Source organism: Equus przewalskii, chromosome 1, assembly GCF_037783145.1.
Source record: "Equus przewalskii isolate Varuska chromosome 1, EquPr2, whole genome shotgun sequence".
In the NCBI taxonomy this organism is placed as follows: Eukaryota; Metazoa; Chordata; class Mammalia; order Perissodactyla; family Equidae; genus Equus; species Equus przewalskii.
Window position 1 is genome coordinate 108,989,397 of NC_091831.1, and position 27,227 is coordinate 109,016,623.

At 41.3% G+C, this 27,227-nt stretch overlaps 1 protein-coding gene across 5 annotated transcripts in view; it reads right to left on the reverse strand.

Annotated features, from left to right (window-relative positions):
• Positions 1–27,227, reverse strand: part of OTUD7A (OTU deubiquitinase 7A) — a 379,573-nt gene that overhangs the window by 155,313 nt on the left and 197,033 nt on the right. For all 5 annotated transcript variants that reach the window (XM_070620657.1, XM_070620650.1, XM_070620659.1 and 2 more), the window contains exons 3-4: positions 18,277–18,371; positions 16,630–16,784 (exon numbers count right to left, since the gene is read on the reverse strand). In XM_070620657.1, the coding sequence (XP_070476758.1) occupies positions 16,630–16,780 (151 nt within the window). In that variant the 5' untranslated portion in view covers positions 16,781–16,784; positions 18,277–18,371. The remainder of the gene's footprint in view (positions 1–16,629; positions 16,785–18,276; positions 18,372–27,227) is intronic.

Sequence of the window (27,227 nt, forward strand, 5' to 3'; positions counted from 1 at the left end):
GTAGGTTTGTTTACACCAACACCACCAAAAACATGTGAGTAATGCATTGCACTACGATGTCACTAGTTGATAGGAATTCTTCAGCTCCATTATAATCTTATAGGACCACCATCATATATGTGGTTCATCATTGACTGAAGCATTGTTATGTGGCACATGATTATATGTATTATCTGGCAATTTACAGAAAAATCCAGTCAATTCCTGATCTGTAGAGTTTACCTCCTCCTCTCTTATTTCCCTTGGAATTTATTTGTTTAAGCAACCTGCAGCCTAGATTTAGGTGTCACATTCTTGTCTCATAAAACAAGGTCCTCTGCTGTTTGTATTTGCTCTCATTCAGTGACTAAATACAGAGTTTTGATCAGATTTGGGTTCAATTCACTTTTAGAAAGACTACTTCATAAGTGGTGGTGGTACTTCCATTAAGAGTCATATAACGGCTGATTCACTCTCTTTGTGATGTTGGTAACCATTGATGATAACTATCTAGATTCATTAGAGGTTACAAAAGCATGACATTATTAATTCCATCAGTCCTTCTTTTAAACTGAAACACTTTTATGAAGAGAATCTTTCCCTCATCCATTATTTATTTATACAGTGATAGCAAGTGGTACAAAAAGGGCAAGATAAATACTTAATTATTTTCCTTTATTAGTATCTAGTTTTTCAAAACAATAAGTTGGCTACTAGCATATTCCAAAAGTGACCGATGAGTTGTTGTTTTTAATATTATTATGAATTCATATATAAACATATTTGATGTGTTTCAAATTATTACAATTACTATGCTCATATGCTTATTGATGCTCCAATTATCATACCTCTGGCTGGTGGGAAACTTTCCAAGCCTGTTCCTGTCATTTTAATACGTCCCAAGTAGCATTTGACAGCTTCCTTACCTTCTGGTATGACACAGTGCTGCAGGCTCAGCTAACATTCTGTTTAGACGTGGAATCAGACATTTCTCCAAGGAGTCCTGTCTCCCTTTATGAGAAATGACAAATGGCAGCCAGAATTTGAACACTAGAGTCACGCATTGCAACTGCCTTGATTGCTGTTTCTAAGATTTCTGGGGAACAGATCTATGAAACAACTACTTTAAAAATAAAATACATTGTGAGTCTATTCTACTAATTCTAATTAAAATTAAGGACTACAGGATTTGATGCCAACATCATGGTGGAATGTGACAGTCCTCATTTTGCCACTCTCTCTAACAATAATAATTTAGCACTCATCCATGGACGAAAGTGTGTTTGTGGGAGCTGTGGGATCCAGCACCATAAGCTAAGAGACCTTGGAGGAGTCTTGCCAACCTGTTCATTGGGTAATAGGCATAGAGACTGTGGTCCTGGCTATGGACCAATGAACTTGTTCCAGGCCCTCTTGGCTGTGATCTGGGAGCCCCTGAAAAACACTGTTTTAGACAATTACCCACAGACAAGAGAACCTTTGCGGAAGTGCAGGTTTCCAGAGAAGAAGTTCCAGCATATCATTGGAGCAAAAAAACCAAAAACTAGTTTGGCCACACTGAAGAGGATTAGAGCAATAGCTTGACCTTATCTGCTTATCTGCATCACCCCTCCCCCAAGATGGCACAGCTTAGGACCAAGAGAGATCTTCTCTGCCTGTGATTTCTCCAGTGGGGGAAAGGGAGAGCATGTGAGTGAGCACCTGGCTTCCCCAGCTGTGCAGGACACTGTCAAAGAGGCCCATTTCTCTCTCACATGAGCCAGAGTACTGAGTCATGGTCAGCTCTCTGTACACACATTCAGTAGTGGAAGAGAAAGTGAGCTTTGGCAGAAGGCTAGTGAGCGCATTTTGGAAGCCAGCCTGAATCTGTGGGCCAGGGAGAGACCACAAACTTGAGCTTAGTGCCATCTTTGGGGAAATAAAAAGGAGGCTTGCAGCATACCGAGCCTGGTGTGTTGCAGGATTAAGAGAAGGCATACAAGCTTAAGAATTCTGACACAAGAGGGAGCAAGAAGCATGGAGCAGGTGTATCCACAGAAGGTCTGAGAAAGCCCCAGAATTGCTAGCAGGGCTGAGAGAAGGTATTTCTCTCTCAAAGGCAGTGAGTAAAGATGGGGAAGTGACTGCACTTTGAATATAAAGACAGCAATGCAAAACTTAAAAGATCATGAAAAATCAAGGAAACAAGACACCACCAAAGGATCACAATAATCTTCTAGTAACCAACCCCAAATACCTGGAGATCTGCAAATTACCCAATATAGACTTCAAAATAGCTTTTAAAGGAAATTCAATGAGCTACAAGAATATATAGAAAGACAATTCAATAAACTCAGGAATATAATACATGAACAAAATGAAAAGTTTAACAAAAAGATAGAAATAATAAAAAAGAGCCAAACAGAAATTCTGGAGCTGAAGAATACAATAAATGAAATGAAAAATGCACTAGAGAACATGGACATCAGAATGGATCAAGTTGAAGAAAGAATCTGTGAGATAGAAGACAGGAACTTAGAAATTATCCAGGCAGAGGAGAACAAGGGAAAAACAACAAAAAAGAGTTAAGAAAGCCTACTTGATCTACGGATACCACCAAAAGAAACAATCTGTGAATTATTGGAGTTCCATAAGGAGAATAGAAAGAGAAGGGGCAGAAAGCTTATTTAAAGAAATAATGGCTGAGAACTTCCAAAATCTGGGGAGAGATCTGGATATCTAAATTAATGAAGCTCATAGGTCACCAAACAAAATCAACTTAAAGAGATCCTCTCCAAGACACCTTATAATAAAATCATGAAAAATCAAAGACAAAATCTTAAAAGCAGCAAGAAAAAAAAACCTTGCAACTTACAAGGGAACTCTCATAAGGCCATCAGCGGATTTATCAGTAGAAATTTTACAGGCCAGGAGAGAGTGTGATCATATATTCAAAGTGCTGAAAGAAAACATGCCAACCAAGAATTCTTTACCCAGCAAATCTGTCCTTCAGAAATGAAAAAATAAAGCCTTTCCCAGACAAGCAAGGCTGTAGGAATTCATTAACACTAGACCTGTCTTACAAGAAATGCTGAAAGGAGTTCTTCAGGCTTAAATGAAAGGATGCTAATTAGTAATATGAAAACGTATGAAAATATACAACACACTGATACTGGTAACTATATCATCAAATTCAGAAAACTCTAATACTGTAATATGGAAGAGTCTTAACCACTTAATTCCAGTATAAAAGTCAAAGGATAGAGTATTAAAAATAGTTATACCTACAATAATTTGTTAATGAATACACAGTATAAAAAGAGGTAAGTTTTGACATCAAAAACATAAAAGGGGCAGAGTAAAGCTTAGAGTTTTTGTATGCAATTAAAGCTATCAGTATAAAATAGACTGTTATATCTATAAAATGTTTTACATAAAGCTCATGGTAACCACAAAGCAAAAACCTATAGTAGATTCACAAAAGATAAAGAGGAGGAAATCAAAGCATATCCCAATGAAAAATCATCAACCCACAAAGGAAGGCAGCCAGAGCAGAAGAAAGGAACAAGGGGACTACAAAACAGCCAGAAAATAACTAATACAAAGGCCCTAGTAAGTCCTTACCTGTCAATAACTACTCTAAATGTAAATGGACTGAATTCTCCAATTGAGAGGCACAGAGTGTCTGGATGGATTAAAAAAAGAAGACCCATCCATATACTGCCTAAAAAAAGATGCACTTCAGCTTTAAGGACACAGGTAGGCTCAAAGTGAAGGGATGGGAAAAGATATGCCATGCAAATGTGACCCAAAAGAAAGCAGGGGTATCTATATTTATGTCAGACAATATAGACTTTAAGCCAAAAACTGTAACAAGAGACAAACAAGGCCATTATATAATGATAAAGGGGCCAACTCACCAAGAAGTTATAACATTTGTAAATATATATGCACCCAACATTGGAGAACCTAAATATATTAAGCAAATACTAACAAATCTGAAGGGAGAAATATACAAAAATACAATAATAGCAGGGCATTTCAGTACCACTCTTTTAACAACAGATAGATCACCTATACAGAAAATCAACAAAGAAATGTTGACCTTGAATAATACTTTAGATCAAATGGACCTAACAGACGTATATAGAACATTCCATCCAATATCAGCAGAATACACCTTCTTCTTGAGCATACGCAGAACATTCTCCAGGATAGGTCATATGCTACATCACAAAACAAGTCTTAACAAATTTAAGAAAACTGAAACCATACCAAGTATCTTTTCTAACCACAATGATATGAAACTAGAAATCAAAAACAGAAAGAAAGCTGGAAAATTCACAAATACGTGGAAATTAAACAACACACTTTTGAACAACCAATGGGTCAAAGAAGAATTCAAAAGAGAAATAAAAAAATATCTTGAAAAAAATGAAAATGTAAATACAACATACCAGAACCTATGGGATGCAGCAAAAACAGTTCTACAAAGGAGGTTTATAGAGACAAATGTCTACGTTAAGAAAAAAAAACCTCAAATAAACAACCTGATTTTACACCTCAAGGAAATAGGAAAAGAACAACAAACTAAGCCTATAGTTAGAAGAAAGAAGTAAATGACAAAGATCAGAGCATAAGCAAATAAAATAGAGACTAGAAAAACAACAGAAAAGATCAATGAAATTCAGTCCTGTTTTTTAAAAGATAAACAAAATTGACAAACCTTTAGCTAAACTAAGAAAAAAGAGAAGACAAATAAAATCAGAAATGAAAGAGGAGATGTTACAACTCATACCACAGAAATACAAGAGTACTATAAACAATTATACGCCAATAAATTTGATAACCTAAAAGAAACGGATAAATTTCTAGAAACATAAAACCTACCAAGACTGAAACACAAATTAAAAATCTGAACAGATCAATAATGAGTAAGAAGATTGAATCAGTTATCAAAAACCTCCCAACACAGAAAAGCCTAGGACCGGAGGTTTCACTGATGAATTACACCAAATATTCAAAGAAAAATTCGTGCTAATCTTTCTCAAACTCTTCCAAAAACTGAAGAGGACGTAACACTCCCAAACTGATTTACAAGGGCAGCGGTCACCACCCTGATCCTAAAGCCATATAAGCACACTACAAGAAAAGAAAACTACAACTCAATACCCCTGAAGAATATAGATGCAAAAATTCTCTACAAAATTTTAGCAAAACAAATTCAACAGCACACTAAAAGGCTCATACACCATGATCAAGTGGACTTTATCCCTGGGATGCAAGGAAATTTTAAAATAAATAAATCAATAAATATGATATTCCACATTAATAGAATGAAAGACAAAGTGCCTTGCGGGCATTATGCTAAGTGAAATAAACGGAGAGAGAAAAACAAATACTGTATGATATCACTTATATGTGGAGTCTAAAAAGGCTAAACTCATAGAAACAGAGAGTAGAATGGAGGTTACCAGGGGCTTGGGGTGGGGCTGGGGCAAATGGGGAGATGTTGGTCAAAAGGTACAAACTTCCAGTTATAAGACAAATAAGTTCTGGAGATCTGCTGTAAAGCATGGTGATTATAGTTAATAATACTGTGTTATATACTTGAAAGTTGCTAACAGAGTAGATCTTAAATGTTCTCACCACAAAAAAGAAAGTGTAATTATGTGACATGACACAGGTGTTAGCTAACACTCAGGTGGTGACTGAGGAGGGAACATCTCATTCTGTGCGCAGGCTAAAGCCACCCACAAGCAGAAGTTTTCACATTAGTAGAGGATGGCTGATCAAGCAGGCTCTTAATAATGAGAAATGGCCACTCCAATCCTGCCCTTGATCCATGTCTCAGAGGCAACCAGGGACTGTCTGTGAGACTGACGACACAGAGCATGTTGGCCATGGTAGAGTTTAAAGTAACCAGCTCCCTTGGAGTCTGACCTCCTGACTGACTTACCCAACTGTGCAGGCACAGATGGCATTCCATGTCATTTGCTCTATCTCTTGCCTGGGAGGTGGCAGAAATCTCCTCACTAGTTTATAGACAAGAGCGCTGGTGCCACCACTTGCTACCATAAGGAATGTGGCTAATTGATAATCCCTTTCCAACTGATCCTTGTGCTTCTCATGCTCTTGGTAGGCACGACACTCCAGGCAACCAGTAAACAATTAGAATTCAGAGATGGAGGGAACCTATTTTGCACTATGGCTTTCAAATTTATAGCCTCATAAAATTCCCAAACTGAGTTTTCTGGAACATAAACAGGATCTTGTGACTTCCCTGCTGAAAACCCTTCAATGCTCCTATGGCTAAAAGGTAACTTCTCTACACTGAACACCAAGACCTTTGAGAAGGGTCCATCCACACAGCCTCATCTCATCTCCTGCCATTTCCTTTCCAGTCATATTTTGTGCTCCAGCAATACTGAGCTCCTTCTCTCTTTCTGGTTTCTATGCCTCCATACTTTTGCAAATGCTGTTCCCTTGGACTGAAATATGCAACACCCGCCCACCAGCCTTCTATACACACACACACACCACACACACATACCTCCCCTTCTGCCCAGTAAATTCCTGTTCCCCTCTGAGCCTCAGCTCAAAGGCTGCCTCCTCTGTAGAGTCATCTAGGACCACGCGAAGCATACCTGGATTCTCCTCTTGGACCCCTCATTTTGGCTAGTTACCTGACTGTAGTGGGAGGGGTTTATTTAGCACTTGAGAGCAGGGCCCTTCTTTCTTCCATCCTGGACCTCTAACATCCAGCTCAGAGACCCTCAGTGCATTGCGGACTGACAACATGAACATTTTTGCATAAGTGGGAGTTCTTAATATGTAGCACCCTCCTTTTCCTGCCTAATCAAAAAGTTGTTTAAATTACTTTTAGTTTGCACAGCTACTTTTTATCTCAAGAAGCATTTAACTCCATATGAGTCCAACTGTAAGTCATGATATCAGAGGATCTTCTGCCAGGGGTTCTTGTTCTCTTGACCCTCCCCCTTCAATTCAATTAATTTTAGTCCACGGTACTGAGTGCACTGCTGGGAGCCCTGGAAGAACGCACATATCAGGGAAGCAAAGTGGAAGAGCCCAAATAAGTGGGGGGCATGAGGTTGCCCATGTGGAGAGAGCCATTGAGAAAGACTCTGCGATAGATATGGCTGGCTTTCCAGAGAGGAACCATTTAATTTCAAGCAGTCAAGATGGGACAGCCTTTTGAATAAAGCCAATAAAATAGGTCAATGATGGTACCTGGGGTTACAATCTCCCCTAATGGAAAGGCAATGAGGGAAATAAGATCTACAACTGATTAGCGTGCCAAAAGGAAGCTCACCACATATAGTCCTAATAGGTTTCAGTTTGTTTTCATGAGTATCTAAACACACTCTCCTATCCAAATGGGGCCAGGCCACAGAAGGTATCTTGGAGGTCTGATCCTGGACAGGAGTTATTTTGGGCCATTTTATTTCAAATAGATGTAGTCTAATGGCAGAGCTGATCCCAGTGGGGACAGAACAGTAGGGGGAGCAGCCAGAGGTTTCATTTTAGTATTTCTGGATCCACTAACAAGATCATCCCATCTCTGACCAGAAGCCGTGAGACTTTCTACTCCTCTAACTCCCACTTAGGATTCACAGCCACCAGGACATGTGTTCGTTCCCACTCAAGGATATGGGATTTGATGGCAGGCCTCTATTCACACAAACATGAAAAAGTTAGAGGAGCGAATTCTCTGGGTGAACAGGGTGGAATGTGCTTGACATTGGGCTTGATCGCAGAGAAGGAATGCTCTGGGTACACACATGTGGTATGTCTGGGCTTGGGATGCCTTCATCTCTCATTTTAATAAAAAAATGACCATTGTAGTGCCTACCTCAGTTTCCTACGTGTTCAAGTAGGTGTGATTCTTTGGACCAAGTTGCCCTGGGGCAGTGATGGCAACTGGCCGGTCTCCAGGCAGAGACCCTTTGACTCCTCTGACCTCGGCCCCATCCCTTCTGATTCCATCTCACCCACTCTGCTAAATGCTCCACTCAGTCCCATGGATTTGCTGTGGGTGGATCCCATGATCAGCTTTGGGCTAATGCGAGGTTTTTACTAAACACATTCTTCCCTTAGTTGCCTCCATGCCCTTCTCCATTTCTTGAGTGGACTCTTTGGAGCGTTACTGCAATTATCCAAGTCAGCAGCTGCTGTCACCAAATCCTGGGAAAGTTTTCAAAGGCGAAATGTAAATGTTAATGGAATTACCTGTCAATATGACTGGCAAGTGATTGGGAGTGGCCTCTCTGTGTGAGGTGGAACAAGAAAGCACACCATGCGCCAACTTCCAAACCACATATACTTCAAACCCAAGGGACCCAGGGTTGGCAAAGAGAGGTATATTTCCCCATAAATAACTCTAAGCACTTAGTTCTCAAATCATCAATTCAGCTAGTAAATACACATGTATCTTAAAATACATGGATAGCTTCCCTATATATATATACATATTTTTTTTTTTTTGAGAATACAATTTAACTTAGTTGCCATTTTCCTTAATTTTGCAAATTCCACAAGATTCTGAAAAATTATACCATGGATGTGTGAGATGTTAATTTACAGTTAATGTTCTTTCTAAATTTCTAGTTAATGTTCTATCTGGCTGCTTTATTCGAGGATTTTTTTCCCATGGATAGCAACACAAGTGAGGCGTGGGTCCGCTGAAAGGCCTAACATTCAGTCATCGCAAAGGTGTGAGAGCTGTCTTCTTTTTAAGTAAAGAGCTGACACTTTATAAACAACTCACGTGTTTGGCCTCCTGCTCAAAAATCTTTCTAACTAACTTTTTATATATGTAAAGAGGCCAGACAAGTGTCTGGCATATGAATCCTAGCTATTAGTTCTATTTTTTGAATACTTTTTGTGGTCTATTGAAGTAGTATTTTATTTGAAAAGCTAAGTGGCCACATCATAAAATGGGTGACTAACACATTCCTTTGGTGATCAGTTAAGAGTCTTTTGAGTGCACACAGCATACAAAGTGCTATCATGCTCTAGAAGAACAGTGGGTACAAAGATAAATGGTAGGTGACCTGGCTTTGCTGAAAGAACATGGCATTTGGTGACATGAGTGGGTTCAAACACTGGTTCTGCTATGCACTGGCTGTGTAACTTTGGGGGATTTTCTTGGCCTCAGTTTTCTTGCCTATAAAATGGGAAAGCTAACTCTTTGCTAATTAACTGTGAGGATTAAATGAGATATCATATTTAGAAAGCTCAGTGTCTGACATATAACAATGCACCATAAATGCTAACTACTACGGTCAATGTTACTATCTTTGTTTTTAAGAACTTCTAAATTAATAAGGGAAATAAAAGTATGTAATTAATTATAAAGAGACACAACCAAATATATATTACAATAGAAGTCTACAAAGTTCTGAGGGATGGCAAGGAGTGACCAATTAATTCCAACTCTTTCTAGAAACTTCTTTCCCCAGATATTCACATGGCTCATTCTCTCATGCCTCTAATCTTTCCTCAGAACTCCCCCTTTTTTTGTGAGGCCTTCTCTGACAGCCTTAATTTAAAATTGTACCCCCAGCCCCACACTCCTACCTCCTCCCCTTGATATAGTTTTCTCCATAGCACAAGCCATTAAAATACTATAGAACTTAATTATGCTGTCTATTGTCTGTCTTCATGAGGATGAGGATTTTTGTCTGGTTGCTCATTACTATGTACCCAGGAGTCAGATCCCTCTATTCAAGGTCTAGCACGTGCCAGGTGTTGGGGGGACACAAGGAGTAAACCTGGTGTGGTCCCTGCTGTGGTGGAGCTCATGATCCAACTTGGAGGAGGAGCAGTTTCAAGAATGAGACAGAGTCTGTGTAGGGGGTGTGGGCAGCACAAGAAATGAGCTTAAGCACAGAGGTGAATGGCGTGTCTGGGGAAAGGGATGGTGAAAGAATGCAGTGGGAGATGAGATGGAAAGGATGGAACAGGGCCAGATGCTGAAGGGACTTGAGTGCCATGTGGAGGAGTTTATTCTTCATGTAACAGGGAAGATCAAAGGATTTGGGGAAGCAGAGTCATCCAACCTGACCTTCGTTTCAGAAGGACCACTTTGCCAATGTGAAAAGGGCACATGTGAAGGAGGCAAGCAGCCAGGTTAAGGACACACCCTTCCAACTAGAGGCAGATCAGTGTTCACTTTCTCCAACTTTGTCTCTCTTTATCCTGCTGTCCCTATCCTGTCTATTTTTGCTGGGGTCTTTAGTGACTTATTGGCTACTCTTTCTTCTCATTGGCCTCCCTCTGCTATACCGTGATTCCCATCATTGTGTGTGTGTATCTTTCTATTTTGAAATAAACAACACTTACAGAAAGTTACAAAAATAGTACAGAAAGGGGCTCATGTACCCTTCACCCAGCTTCTGCCATCATTGTGATTTTTTTACCGTTAGAAAGATCTGAGACCTCACAATGAAAATATTTCATTCTTTGAAACACTGGCTTTTAGAAAAATCTCAACTCAAATACCTCTGACAACTCAAAGGACCCACCATACATAGGTAACCACAGTCTTCCCACTTGCGAAAACAGAGGATAGGTTGCCGTCCTGGGTAAGATGGAGCAAGGACACTCCACTGTGTCTCTCCTACTGAAATCAGTGAGCACTCCTGGACTGAATGCATGGAGCAGTTACTGGACACTCAGAAATGTAAACGACAGCAGGCAGATAGAGGAAGAAGACCACAATTTGAAGTACCGCAGAACCAGTGTTGAGTTGATGACTGTTTTCCTCCAATCACCCCCATGTGAATTCAGTGTAGCCCCACACCCAGAAGTGGGCATTAGCTCCAGGGGAAGCCCTGGTTCTCTGGCTCAAGAAGTAGGAAAGGGTCTCTAATGTTCAGAGAGAGTGTAGAAATCTCTCATTTATCTTTTTTTCTTCTAAAAATTTCTCAGTTCTCTCGTGCCCCAGAACTCAAGCAATTTTGTGGCAGCAATGGGGGATGGCAGGAAAGTAGAACTGGGAGGCAGGGGACTCTTCCTCTCCAATCAGAGGAACCATGGTTCCCAGACGGGGGTCGAAGCCCATTGCTTTTGTTCTTTCTCTGACTTGTGACTGCTTATCTCTGACATGGGCTTAGGCCAATCAAGTGTGCAGGAACATGGAGTGAACAAAGGCCTAGTGTGCTGGCTGGAGGACTGGAAAAGTGGAGTCCCAGGCATCCAGGACTATTGAGGAGATTATGATAAGGCAGGAGTTTGGGAAAGCAACCCCTTTAAAGTTGTTTATGAACTCTTGGGCTTACCCCTGAGCTGCACATGTATAGATTTGACCCTAAATCGATTCCAGAGACTTTGAGTAGTGAAATATGGGACAGATGATTGCCCAGGTCCAAGACTGGCCACAAGGTGGTACACACACAAGACAGACCCAAACAGGACTTCTCAAAGAGTCAATGTTGGAATCACACTCCACAGATGTCTTGAGGAACTTGGAACTCGTGGTCTGAACCCTATTGGGACAATTACCTTCCAAAACAAAAATAACAACATTTTCCATAAGATTTAAACCACCAGAGTCTCAAAACATAATATTCAAAGTGTCTAGGATATAATCCAAATTTAGTCACCATGCAAAAAACCAGGGAAATCTCAATAGCAGTGCTGGAATGAAACTGTTATTGGAATTATCTGACAAAGAGTTTAAAGTGGTTATTATAAATATTTTTCAACAAATAAGAGAGAACACTCTTGAAAAATATAGAAAGTCTCAGTAAAGAAACAGAAGATATAAATAGGAAACAAGTTTAGAAATGAAAAAATTCAACATGTAAAATAGAAAATTCACTGGATGGGTTCAATAACAGAATGGAGATGACAGAGGAAAGAGTCTGTAAATTTATAAATAAACCAATAGAAATTATCCAGTCTGAACAATGGACAGAGAAAAGGTTGGAAAAGAAAATAAATAGAACTGTAGGGACCTGTAGGACAAGGAGAAAAGGTCTAACCTTCAAATCATCTGATTCCAAGAAGGAGAGGAGAAAAACGTGGGGCAGAAAAATCCTTAAAGAAATAATGGATGGGGTCCGGCCCCGTGACCGAGGGGTTAAGTTCACGCCTTCGCTTGGGCGGCCCCGGGTTTTGTTGGTTTGGATCCTGGGCGTGGACATGGCACTGATTGTCAGGCCATGCTGAGGCAGCATCCCACATGCCACCACTAGAAGGACCCGCAACTAAAATATACAACTATGCACTAGGGGGATTTAGGGAGAAAAAGCAGAAAAAAAAAATTGGCATCAATTGTTAGGTCAGGTGCCAATCTTTTTTTTTTTTAAACGTTTTTTAAAATTTTTTTCCTTTTTCTCCCCAAACCCCCCTGGTACATGGTTGTATATTCTTCGTTGTGGGTCCCTCCAACCGTGGCATGTGGGATGCTGCCTCAGCGTGGCCCGATGAGCAGTGCCATGTCGGTGCCCAGGACTCGAACCAACGAAACAGTGTGCCTTGGGCAGCGGAGGGCGCGAACTTAACCACTTGGCCACGGGGCCAGCCCTGCCAATCTTTTTTTTTTTTAAAAAGAAAGAATGGATGAAAGGCTGGTTTACTATTAGAAGGCAATCAATGTAATCTACTATATCAGCATTTTAAAGAAGAAAAAAACACTTGATCATATCAGTTGATGTAGAAAATGCATTTGAAAAAACTCAACAAGTATTCATGATAAAACTCTGTGCAAACTAGGAATAGAAAGGAATCCCCTCCATCTTATAAGGAACATCTACAAAGACCTACAGCCAACATTCTACATAATGGTGAAAGACTGAACACTTTCCACTTAACATCAAGAACAAGGCAAGGAGGTTCTCTTTCATCACTCCTATTCAACCTTTTGAATAGCTGAAACTAGAAGTCCTAACTAGTGCAATAAGTCAAGAAAAAAATAAAAGGCACACACATTGGAAAGAAAGATATAAATCTCTCCCTATTTGGAGACAACATGATTGTTTATGTAGAAAATCCCAAGGAATACACACATACGCACACACACACACGCACACACACACGCACGCACATGCATGAGGATGCACACATACACACACACCCTAGAACAAATCATTGACTTTAGCAAGATTGCCAGATAGAAGGGCAACATATAAAAATTAACTATATTTCTCTATACTAGCATTGAACAATCAGAAACTGAAAATTTTTTTTAAAAAATACCATTTACAATAGCTAAAAAAACCCACACCTGGACATAAGTCTAACACACCATATGTAGGATCTATATGCTAAAACTACAAAATGTTGATGAAAGAACTCAAAGAAGTCCTAAGTAAATGGGAAGTATGACCATCTTGACTTCAAGGACTGGAAGGCAAAACATAGTTAGGATTGACTTACGGATTTAACACAATTCCAATCAAAACCCAAGCAGGAAATTTTATAGATAGAATTAAGCCAATCTTCAAATTTATATGGAAAGGCAAAGGAAATAGAATAGTTGAAACATTTTTGAAAGAGAATAATAAAGTTGGAAGACTAATGCTAACTGATTTTAAGAGTCACTATAAAGCTACAGTAATCAAAATGGTGTAGTATCAGCAAAGGAATGGACATATTGACCAATGGATCAGAATCAGCATCAAGAAATAGATTCCCCAGGGCCAGCCTTGGTGGCCTAGGGGTTAAGTTTGGTGCACTCCACTTCAGCGGCCTGGGTTTGGATCCAAGGTGTGGACCTATAACACTCATCTGTCAGTGGTCATGTGTGGTGGCAGCTCATATGCAAAAAGAGGAAGATTGGCAGCAAATGTTAGCTCGGGGTGAGTCTTCCTCAGCAAAAAAAATAAAACAAACAGAAATAGATTCCCTCAGGTATGCTCAATTGGTTTTTGACAAACGTGCAAAGCCAATTCAATGGAGAAAGGATAAACTTTTCAACAAATGGTGCTGAAACAATTGGATATCCATATGTATAAAAATGAACTTTGGCCTACATCTTACACATTACAGAAAAATCAACTTGAAATGAGTCAGAGATCAAAATATACAACATAAAAGTATAAAACTTTTGAGAGACCACATTGGAGAAAATCTTTATGATCTGGAGACATGCAAAGGTTCTTAGACATGTCACTCAAAGCATGATCCATAAAAGCAAAATTGATAAATTGAACTTCATCAAAATTAAAATCTTTTGCTCTGCAAAGGGCACTGTCAAGAGAATAAAAAGTCAAGCACAGACTGGGAGAAAATATTTGCAAATCCCACATTTGGCAAAGGATTTACAGTCAGAATACACAATGAACTCTCAAAACTCAACTATAAGAAAACAAGCAACTCAGTGTTCCCTAGAAATAGGCAAAAGGCTTGAATGTACATTTCACCAGAGAAAATATATAGATTGAAAATAATAACATGAAAGAAAATTTCAACATCATTAGTCATTAGGGAAATGAAAGTCAAAATGATGAAGAAATACCATTCCACACCCATTAGAATGGCTAAAATTAAAAAAAAATAAAGAAATACCAAGTGCTAGTAAGGATGTGGTGCAGCTGGTACTCTCATACTTTGCTGGTAGGAATGTAAAATAGTACAGGACTCTGGAAAACAGTTTGTCAGTTTCTTATAAAGTTAAACATACACTTACCATATGAACCAGAAATCTCACCCCTATGTGTTTCCCTTGGAAAAATTAAAACTATGTTCATAACAACCCCTGCTATCAAATGGTTACAGCAGCTCGAGTCATAACTGCCCCAGATTGGAAACAACAGAACTGCCTTTCAACAGGTGATGGACCAACACACAGTGGTCCTGCTCTCGAATGGATGATGCTCAGCAATAAAAAGGAACAAAATATGACACTCACAACTTAGATGAATCTCAAAATAATTATGCTGAGTGAAAAGAAGCCAGTTTCAAAAGATGAGGTTCTGCATGACTCTGTGTATGTGGCATTCCTGAAAGAAAACTAAAATGAGGGGAAGCGCAGCAGTGGTGGCCAGCAGACAGCGGTGGGGAGGGTGTGCCAATAAAAGAGAGCTGGAAGGAGTATTTGGGGTGACGAGATGGTCTGTGTTCTGAGAGCTGTAGTGGGAACATGAATCCATGCATTTGTTAAAATTCTGAGAGCTGTACACAAAAAAGTCAACTTTTCAGTATTCTAATTTAAAAAATAAAATTAAAAATTAATAAAAAAAGAAAAGAGCTGGCAACTATTGCTTCCTGCTGAAGGCTATCTAGATATTAACAGCAATCTGCGAGCCAGCTGCAAAGTCTGCAACAACAAACATGATCTCCTTCAACTATTTCTTGAGCCTCTGCCGCCTGCTGCTCACTCCGCCAAACGCTTTCTATCACAGCTTCTGATGTTCACAGTCACCCTGGAAGGTGGCTTAAGCTCAATGTGGGGGAGAAAACTGCGGTGAAGGGAAGTTAAATAATTGGCCCTACATCTCACAGCCACTAAGCAGCTGAGTTGGGATTTGAATCCCGCTCTCATTGCCAACCTGATTCTAAACCTACTTCACACTACTGTTGACTTAAATGAAGCGGTGGGAACTGTCAAGGAGACGTCATATAAAGTGACTACGGGGAAGTGAGACTCACACTTTGATTTACAAATACAACGAAAATTCCCTAAGCATATTTTATTCTAAACCCCAAGTTTGTTTGAAATTCTAGGAGATTCAGGGAAATTTAAAAACTGCTATTGCCACTGCCATTTTCTCAGAATCCTCCAACAGAAGGTTCTTAATTTTCAATAGGATTGAATAGTTACCTCTACCATTCGCACTGATGTACACTAATTTATATTTTTCCTAGGTGAATTAGGAATCATTGTGACTGATAATACTTGACCACGTGTTAACAAATTCCACAAATAGAAGTTTATATAATTAAAGCAAAGAATAATCATTTTAAAATCCTCTCTTCTTACACATTTGATTGTCCTGAGAAGTTATAACTGACTATTCCCATCACTTCTCTTTACTGCGTCACAAAAAATAAATAAATAAAATAAAGATTTCAAAAACACACAAAGTAAATCCATTTTACAGCTGGAGACAGAAATTAAATTTTAATTTTTAGTCTATCATGATTATACCTGAATACGTATCTGAAAACATTCTACATATGGACTACGCACATTTTTCATGTAGCAAATGATTCTTCTAAAAGCTTGAGGATGAATTTTGCCTTCTTGCTTGTGAATTATTACCATCTATTTTACTGGTTACTAGGTGGTTTTTTCACCAAAAACTTTGGCCTAAGGTATTTTTGTCTCAGTTAAGATAGAGATAAGCAGCTCAGGTCTCCAATAAAAGTGTTTTGTTCAGTGTTCTATAATTTCTGCTCTACTGAATATATTTTCTTTAAAAAAAAGTTACTGGTAAATTTTGACTCATTATCCTCAAGCTTTAACGCAAAGCCTAGCCAAAGCCTTCTGCACTTTCCCCATAGAGATCTGAGTGATCTATTCCACACCCCAAATAAAGTCAAGAGTAACAAAAATAATTTCACCACCAAAACCTTCTTCTACTTTTTAAAGAGTCCAAGTACCACTGTTGTCAGGCAACAGAGATATTCTTATCTTTTGTCACCGAGTTGGAAGGTAGTCAGTCCCAGAGGGTGGTGCGGGGGCTGAGGAGGCGGGCTTACCTTCCAGCAGGTCTCTGGCCAGACCAGGTTCTGCCCCTGTGGACCGAACAAAGTCTGACAGGACTGCGTCCATATCAAGAGTCATATGATCATGTAGAAGGGCTGCCCAACACTCAGCCGAGGTGGGGTTTGGAAGCAGGCTAGAAACCATCCATCTGCAGGAAAGAGGAGAGAAGCAAAAGTGATGGAAGTGGCAACGTGAGTGAGAACACATGCAGAGACCCAGTGGAGAGAAGGAACCAGTTCCGCCTGCTGTGACATATTTTTGAGCTAGTTTGGGACAACTGCCTGAATCTTCATCTAAGACATTAAATAAAACTCAAACCCAAATATTATCCCTCTGTATGTGTATATGAAATAAGGGGTCGTTATGAAATCCAGTGCTTCTGATCTTTCATTCTGTCAATTCCAAGGACAACCAATTGAAAAGAAGATAGACTAGTCTTTAAAAAAATCAAACACCTTGAGTACACTTAGATTAATTTGGAGTCATTAGATTTCTAATCCTCTTCCAAGTTATACACACATGTAATACTTCCAGAATGTAATTGAGTTGCGCACTATATCCCAATTAGGCATTCATCAGTGAGCCAACACACCCCTCAGCTCTCACCCCTCACTAGGCTCTCAGGAAAGACTCCATGTTAATCCAGAGTTCACTGAAATACAAAACTTGCTGAAGATGACAACTAAACTATCTGCCTATCTGCCATCTCTCCAAGAGTTGTCATAGTCACAGTAACAATCCAACAAAATTCATAAAGATGTCAGATTTCCTAGGCAGAATAATCCTAGTTAGAAAGATACAGAGGGCATCCTGCAGCTTGACCACAGGCTGTACCAGCCAAATGCTGCGGGAAAAGCAACCAGCACATGGCAGGTGAGGGTGACTCATGAACTAGTGAACCAGTGCTGGGTCACTGGTAGATACCCGGTCACGGCTGATACAGTGCAAAGGCATCCCCATGTTTGCATACATAACGGGTTAGCAAATTATGGCCATGGGCCAAGTGTGGTCCACCACATGTTTTTGTAAATAAAGTTGCATTGGAACATAGCCACATCCATTCATTTACATATTGTCTCTGGTTGCTTTTGCACACGGCCCAGTTGAGCAGTTAAAATAGAGATCATGAGACCCACAAAACCAAACATATTTACTATTTGGACCTTTATAGAAAGTTTGCTGAGTCCACTTTAGATGACAGAAAATTTTATACTGGTATAAATAAGTATATTAATTATGCATGTAATTAATTTAACATGCTGTGGGGCGAGTTTCAATCCCATGCTACTGATGAGTGTCCTCTGTTCCCTCCTTTAAAGATAACCATTTGGATGCTCTGCTCTGTGGGCTGGGTTCTGTGATGACTGCTGCTGCTTCAGAGCCAGGCATGCCAGCCTGAGCCCCAGATCTGCCACTCTGACGAGCTGTGACATGCTTTCTAACCTCTCTGAGCCCATCTGTGCATTTGTAAGACTGGGAGAAAAAAGCTCATCCAAGATGCAAGACCCTGAGGACTGGGGATCAGGTGGGGAGGTCTGTGACCTCAGACGTGTTCATTGTTACTACACCAGCTTGCACATGGCTCCTACTTGGGTGTAATCTTTGGTTGGTGCAGCTGGAAAATAAGAAAATCATTTGACCTGATGTATATGGTACCAATTAGGAGATTGTCTTCTTCCTTCTCTCCATGCACCGGAGCCTCGGCCGGGAGAGTCTCCTCTTTTGTCACTTCCACCTGGGGGACAAATCAGAGAATAAGAGCATGTTACTCTCCTTACTCTCAGACAGAGGCTGAATGCTTTGCTTCTTGTCACACCAGGGAGGCTGCATCTGGGGCGCAGCCAACTCTCCGCAGCACACTTGCTGCCTTTCTGGGTCCTGCAGGTACCTGCCTACCAGCCAGCCATCATTTCCTACATCCTGGGGACTTCTGCAAGGTGGGGGTGGCTTAACCTTCCTCATTTTAGCAAGCACTTATATTTCAATGAGTAGCACTTTCACAGTACAGGGCTGTTTTAAACCTTACTAGTAAACACCACATCAAACATTTAATCTTAGTTGTGTTTTTTTTTTTATTGTGGTAACACACACATAACATGAAATTTACCAAATTAGTCATATTTAAGTGTACAGTTAATGGTATTAAGTACATCCACATTGTTGTACAAATATCACCACTACCCATCTCCAGAACTTTTTCATCTCTCTCAACTGAAACTCTGTCCACATGAAACATTGACTCTCATTTCTCCACACCCCCAGGCCCTGGAAACCATCATTCTACTTTCTAGGAATCATATATAATTGAATAATATAACATTTGTCCTTTTGTGACTGGCTTGTTTTGTTCAGCATAATGTCTTTAGGGTTCATCTACGTTGTAGCAAGTGTCAGAATTTCCTTCCTTTTTAAGGCTTGTCTTAGTCAATTCAGGCTGCTGTAACAAAATACCATAGACGGGGTGCTAAAACAACAGATATTTATTTCTCAGAGTTCTGGAGGCTGCAAAGTCCAAGATCAAGCTGCCAACAGATCCAGTATCTAGAAGGACCTGCTTCCCTGGCTTGTAGAGAGCCAACTTCTTGTTGTTAAGACTGAGGACTGAGAGAATGAGCTCTAGTCTGTTTCTCTTCTCATAAAGACACTAATCCCAACATGGGGGCTCCATCCTCATGACCTCATCTAATCCTAATCACCTCCCAGAGGCTCACCTCCTAATATCATCGCTTGGGGATAAGGGCTTCAACATATGAATTTTGGGGGGACACAAGCATGCAGTCCATGACAAGGCTGACTAATAGTCCATTGTACATATAGACCACATTTTGTTTATCCATCATCTGTCAATGGTCACTTCGGTTGCTTCCTCCTTTTGGCTGTTGTGAGTAACACAATCTCAGCTGTTCTGATACGTATAACAGGTCACCATGCTGTGACTGTTACAAGCTTCCACCAGTGTCATAGTGCAGATTTATGCCCACACCTCCTCCTCTGTACCTTGTCCTTGATGCAGATAGAGATTAAAGAAAAGGCTTAAAGTGAATTTTTCACCCAAATTCAAGTGAGCATTTGCATGGCAAGATGCTTGCCACCATGCATATCCCCTTGAAGACTTACTTCTTAAACCTAATACCACCATGGCCACCAAGCCTCATATCCTTGCACTGTGATGATACGGGAGAAGCTAGGGCAGTGGGAACATGGGCTCCTGACCACCTTGGCTGTCTTCACCCTGCTGCCCCTGCCACCTCTCCAAAGTGCACTGCTGGGCCTCTCTAGCTGCCATTCCTTGGCCAAGGCATCCACATGGCTCAGTTCTAGCTGTGTGAGGCTCAGGGTGGCTAGGTCCTAGTTCTGCAATCCTGGTCGTTCTTGTGCATCTTGGCCCATGGATGGAACTTCTCTGAGGGTCTTGTCTACTGCCCTGGGGACAGTGGTATGTCAAGCTGTTCTTAGGAGAGGCAGTACAGCATGGGGACAAGAGCTTGGCCCTGGGATCAGTCTCTCAGTTCCAAGGTGGCTTCACCACTACTGCCTGTGTGGCCTCAGGCATGCTGTTTCACCTTTCTGTGCCTCAGTTTCCTCACTAGTGGAATTAGAATAATAGTAGTATCTCATAGCTACTCGGAAGTTTAAGGAGTCAGTGCATGAAATGCCCTGGCCTGCATACAAGCCAATAAACACTGGCAATTATTGAACCAGTGAATGAAGTCTCACTAGGGACCCTGAGACCATCCTTGTCTAGCCACCGAGGAGCAGAACTGCTGCCACTGGAACTGCTGAGGAACTAGACTGGATAATGGAGGTGCATCTGATCCTGTATTCTCGCTGTCTTCACCCAATCCCACTGCATTTCCAGCACAGGAAGAAATACCAGTGAGCCTGCTAATTGATTAGAGGTAGGCACGAACTCAAGATAGGCAGGGGCCTCTTCCCAAGAGCACCAGATGCACACCCTCAACCCCATTGCTACTCAGACATAGGTGTGGTGACCTGCACCTCCTTTCCTGGCTGTGCCTCAGTCCCTGAGTCAGGGACAGATGGGGGCAGAGGCCTACAAACGCACAGTGGGAGACTGATGGAGAACTCTAGGAGGGAGGCCTGGCACTGCTCCTATATCCACCATTGAAGCCCACCTCCAGAGCCTCAGCTCCCTCCCTGCAAAATACAGGGTTTGGCCAGGCAAGCTAAGGACTCTTTCTATTGTAATATCACATGGTTTGAATGTCTCAAAAAGGAGAGAAGAGCAGAGGTTTATAACTGTTACATGAAAACTGATGAAAAATGAAACTGAGAATCCTCTTCCCTTTTATTTCTATGTGTTCATGAATCTACCATTCTTCCTCTTCTGAGCTGCCCTGTGAAAAAGACACACCGTGGGTAGGAGTGTCTCTGTGGTTTATGCAGCAGGTAGAGCACACACCTGATGGGCAGCATTGTTCCCCTGAGGGCTGGACAGACGAGTCTTAACAGGCTTTGTGGGGACTGGCCAGTTTCCAGCTCTCTTCCCTGTGGTCATCTGTGTGCCTACAGGGTGGGCTGCATCCCAGGCCCTGGTCACAAACCACCATGACAGTGGCAACTGTCACTACCCCTGTCCCGGATACCAGATATCTGGCCAGGCTTGTTCCTAAAAACCACTGTTGAACATTGTCTGTACTCTTGAGTAGGTCTTTTTATTACTTCTCTTTATGTGTGAGAGAACTGAGGCTTTGAGAAGGGAAGAGCTGTTGGGACCTTGCTGAGAAGTGCCCTGGTCTCCATGTGTGGCACATTTCCTCTTGCTCCAAGAACTGTCCTTGGCCCTTTGTCTTCCCTGCAGCAGGCAGCCAATGCCATGTCTGAGCCCTGGGCTTACCGCTCCCACGGAGGGTCACCCACAAGCACAAGAGCACAGAGGTCCTTCTCATGCCCTTCACTTTGTCCACAGCAGCCTGGATTGGCCTGCTTCTCTGTGGTCCCTGGCTCCCTCCCTACCAGGCCCTTGACTCCTGGGAGAGTTTCTTGAACTCTCAAATGCTCTAGGCTGTCTCTCACACTGAGAATGTTCCCAGTGCAGCTCCTCTCAGAGTCCTGCTTGGCTGTGACAAGGATGCGTGCCTCATTCCTGTCCAACCCCCAAGTCGTGCTCTGTCCCAGTGGTGGTCCCTGAATTCCTTTGACAGTAGAAACTCTATCACACTATGCACCTGCAGACCCCCAACGAGAGGGGACAAAAGCAATTGCCACAGGCCTCCTTAAAACGCAGATCTGTCTCTCTTGTCTCTTCCTCACACCCACTCACTCATTCATGTGTGCTTCAGATGCAGAGGGCCTGAGGAGGGACTCATCCACCGGTGGGCAGCATGTCAGGTGATCCTGACGGAGGCGGTCCTATCCCATGTTTTGGAAAATATTGCTAAAATTGAAATATTGCTAAAAATGCACTATCCACACATTTTGTTACACATTACGCTTTTGTTCCTTATTAAATAGGCAAGTTAATGTCAAGTTTAAACAACCAAATAAAGCAAAGAACTGTCCAGCTTCCTAGAAAGCACTCCATACATTTACTTAAAAGATCTTTGCTTTGGTAAGTTAGTTCAATCAAACATGGGCATGAGTGCGTGCCTTGCTCCAGCTCCCTCACTGGGCTGAGCCAAGGAAGACCCTCCTCCTTAGCTCTGCCACCCTAGGGGCCAGCCCTGACCTGGCCCATGGTGGATGTCTAACAAACAATGTGGAATGATGGGCCTATCAGGCAGGGCTTACAGGAGATTAAGTGAATTACAGCGTCTGTGAAAGAGCTCTGTAAACAATTAGGGGCTACACAGATATTTGAGATAATCCTCTTGATACCAGGGGTCAGAGCCAGGGCCTCAGAAACTGTGATTCTCCAAGTGTGCTCCTCAGAGCAGCAGCCACAGCCTCCCCTGGAACTTGTTAGAAATGCACATCCCCAGGCTTCACCTTAGATCTGCTGAGTCAGAATCTCTGGGGGTGGGCCCAGCCACCTGGTTTTGCATGTCCTTCAGGTGATTCTGTTGTCAGCTGGGCTGAAGTCCCAGAACCACTGCTGTCAGAGATGTGAATTTAGCTTGTTAGTGAACATTTGCAAAAGAGGTAAAAACAATGACAAAGCTTTGGAGGAAACACAGTGACATTTTTTTCCTTTGTAATTGTTTTCTTTTCTTCTGTTGATTTATGCCTTCCCATTTCTCTAACCAAATTTTCACTCCCTCCCTTCTTCAGCTGAAACATCAAATTGGCCAGATTTTCCGAACTCACACCTCCTATCAATAAGCACTTCCTACTCTACCCACCACCTCCTGGAACCTCTCTTGGGCTATTCCTGCTACTGGTCCAGGCTGGGGTCCAGGCCCTGCGGAGGCTCTCCCTTACTTCCCGGGCTTGTGCACAGTGCACATTCCCAACTGGGAGCTGCTCTCTCTGGGCACGTGGGCACACTTCTCCCAGGTGCACAGGCTCATGCAGCCTCTACCTCCTTGCACTGCTCTCATTGTGCTGCTCTCAGACCTCAGCCCAAGGTCCCCTTTGGTATTCTGGCTTGGAATCACAGAGTGTTAATGCTAGATGAGTGTTCCTGACTTCAATTCCACATTCTTCCCAATACTCAAGGTGGCTGCTTTCATTTATCATTCAAGCAAGAGCATTCATTGAGCTGCTACTCTGTTTAGGCTACTGTTGTGAGGACTATGAGATGCAAACACCAGGAACTCTGAGTTCCTTGCCCCTCTTCCACCTGGAGCTTCCCAGGGAGCAGAGAGAGAGACAGATTCAGAAACAGGTGCAGTGTCAGGGACTGCTGGATTTGGGGGATCCTCGAGTGGAAGAATTGGCCTAACCAGTGAGAATAAAACTGCAGGACAGAGGTGTAGCAGGACAAAGACAAAAATTGCATCAGGATCTATTTTTCATTAACTTCTGTTTCAACAGAGCCTAAATAAAACATGCTTGTATTGTATTTGTCAGCAGATGTTATAACAAGAGACTGGAAGGTGACATGATGGGGAGGAGGAAGACCAACACTGGGAGTTGGAGGCAGAGGCTGGTGGTCTGACCACTGGGTCAGACAGAGGGAGACCAATGGGGGAAAAAAGTGCAAGAAGAATGCTCTCCATGCCCAGGGCTGCGAACAGGCTGGTCAATGCCTTGTATGTAATGTCCATCTATCCTCACAAAGGGCCAGCTGTCTGAACACTCGATTCTGACTTTATTCTCCTTTCCACATTCTAGGCTTCACAGTGCCTGGCACAGAGCAGGTCCAGGACGAGCATGAGGCAGGTGAGGTACTTGCCGAAGGTGCAAAATTTAAGAGGGGGTGAAAATCTCAGGAATCAAGATAAACAATATTTTAGCGCTACATTTAAAAAAATCAAAATTAGTGCAATCTTGAATAAAATATCAACATTTAAATGAAGGTGGAATCAGCATGACTTATTCTTCCTCTTGCCTCGGGCTTCCTATGGCAAGCAGGCACTGGCATACATCCAGAGTTTGCTACATGGTGCTTGGCGTCTCTAAAAAGACTCTTTAGAACATAACCACAGTGCATTATCACACCCCAAATCAACAATCATTCCTCAATGTCATTAATATCCAGACAGTGTTCAAATTTCCAAGGAACTCAAATACTATAAATTTGCCTATATTTAATTTTTCAGTTTGTTTGGACTAGGATTCAAATAAGGTCGATGCATTGTAACTGATGGATATGTCTTTTTTAATCTATAGGTTTTGCCTCCATCTTTCCTTTTCTTTGTTGAAAAAAACCTGGTCATTTTTCTTGTAGAGTTTTCTGCTGTCTTGCTTTTCCTGACTGCTCCTGCGGTGTCAGGTAACATGCTTCTCTGCACTCTGTATTTCCTGTAAATTGGTACTTGGATATGAAGGCTTGACCAGATGTGGGTTCAATTCTGGACAAAAATACAGCATAGGTGGTGCTGTCTTCTTCAGTCAGGTGGTACGGAACGTCTGTCTTTACTTGTGGAGGTAGCAGCCATTGATGATCACTGACCAGACCCAGCATTCACTCAAGGCTGCACATGCTGACAGTCTTCTTTCATTCCTTCTTCATTGATTAGCTGGAATACTTATATAAAGGGAAACTTCCACTAATATACTATTTGGTTACCCAGTGGTGGACTTCAATAGAAAGAAACAGTAAGAGGAGAACTTTATTTGCCCTGTTTCAACTCATCATTTTATTGGGTGAGTGGGTTCACTTGCTTCCTCCAATGGTGGTCAATTCATTTTCTTTCTTTACATATCATTTTGCACTCATGGATTTAAACATATTTGATGCATTTAAATCCATCCAATAAAGATGCAATTATCATTTGTTGATGCTCATATTGTCCCAGTTTGGCTAGTGAGAGCCTCTTACAGTTGGCTCCTGAGTCCTGAGTCAATTTGCCTTGACCCTGGTATCCTCCATCCATCATTTCCTTGCCATCAGGAAAGATAAGATGTTTCAAGTTTATCTTGTACATTTCCTGCTCGAGAACTGGGATTAGCCATTTCTCCAAAAGACCATGAGTGTTTCAGTGTGAATGGCTTTTCAGGACCACAATTTGGTGCTTGGTACCAAGCAGTAGGTACACTGCTACTGAGCTACTCATTGTTTATGGGAGTTTTTAGTGGACAGAACTAAGAAGTATGTTTGTTTGTTTTAAGACAAAATACATCTTAAGTTCTTTCTAGTATTCCCAATTCAAATTCAAGACTAGAATGAGTACTATAAACATTTATTTCTTTGTTTATTTATCGTATTTATTTTTTTTTGGCCTTGGGTATATCCCACGATGCATCAACAGGCAAATTACTAGGCTTTAAAAGTCACCTTGAATAGTTCTCTTTGTGTGGCTATGCCACCAACTAAACACACATTTAGGTCCACTTGCTTCATTTTATTATTATTTTAAATACTGCCTTTTAAAGTTAATTTTGTTTTATAATTTTGTAAAATATTTACAAAGTTCTAAAGTCAAATCTCAATAACAAGGTATACTCAAAGAAGCCCCATTCTATTCCGTCCTTTCTGCTCTATTCCTTTCCTTGCTCTATAATTTTGTGTTTAGCTACATGCTTTATACTCCTCTTTTATTTTAGTGGATTTAAAAATTCATATTGTATCCTCCCATTGCTTGGAGAAATGATATTCTATAGATGTTTTCTCCATCTTGCTTTTCTTACCTTACGATACATCCTGTAGCTCATTCTGCCCCAGTATCAAGAGATCTTTCACATTCACTATACCATCCATAACAACAAAGGTCTGTAAGCAACACAAATGTTCACCAATAGAGGATTGATCATCACTCTGTAGCTACAGAAAGGAAGGAAGATTTCGAGTGTAAAGTCTTTCACATTTTTTTAGTCTACCTTTGGGATAGATTCCTGGAAGTGAGATTGGATCAAAACATAATGCTGATGGAATATTACTATTGCTAGGTCCTGCCAAATTGTCCCCCATAGGGGCTGTATCAGTTTTCACTGCCAATGGCAAAAGAAAAAAATCTGACCTGCAGAGTATATTGTTGGACTTTTCGATTTTTGGCAACTTCATAAGTGAGAAACAGTATCTCACTGTAGTTTAAATTGCGTTCATTTCTCTAACTAAGAGGAAACTTGAGCATCCTCTATTATGGCTAAGAACGATTTTCCTTCATTTTCTGTATACTGTCCAATTCTCTCATCCTTTTCCTCCTTCAAATATTATTGTTGGTTGTTATTTTCTCTATCATTAGTAGCCTTCTATATGTTAAGGATAATAACCCTTCTTCTGTGATATACACTGAAAATATTTCCCCTAGTTTGTCATTCGTCTCTTTCCTTTGCTTTTGATGTCTTTTTCCTTGAAATTAAAAAAAAGTTTAGAGCCAGTCCTGATGTCCTAGTGGCTAAAGTTCAGTGTGCTCCACTTTGGCAGCCCAGGTTCAGTTCCCAAGCATGGAACCACACCACTCTTCTGTCAGTTGCCATGCTGTGGTGGTGGATCTCATGTAAGAACTAGAATGACCTGCAACTAGAATATACAACCATGTACTGGGGCTTTGGGAAGGGAAAAGAAAAAGAGAGGAAGATTAGCAACAGACGCTAGCTCAGGGTGAATCTCTCCCAGCAAAAAAAGAGAAAAGTTTATACTGGGGGGGATGAATAGGTAGAACACAGATTATTTTTAAAGCAGTGAAACTATTATGTATGCTATATAATAGTGGACACATGTCATTATAAATTTGTCAAAACCCACAGAATGTTGTTGAAGGAGGTCATCTACAGGATGTGACTGCTGGTTGACCCGAGAGCTGGACCCAGGCAATCAGAGGCTCCTTATCCCTTCCCCTGTCCTTGGAATGTATGTCCTGCCTACTATTCCCACACTAGGAGCTGTTTCAAGGACATAGCCTTGAGAGAGCAATTGTGGTTGAGACCACCTGGACTGAATACATCACTGAACCCAGTTAAGGCCTCTATAACTCATAAGATTCTGTCAGGCAGATAAGGAGATCTACTCATCTTGCATCCACCCAAGACAAGCCTCGTATGTAAGTTCCCTCACTTATTACAACCACTAATTACCAATCTAGAG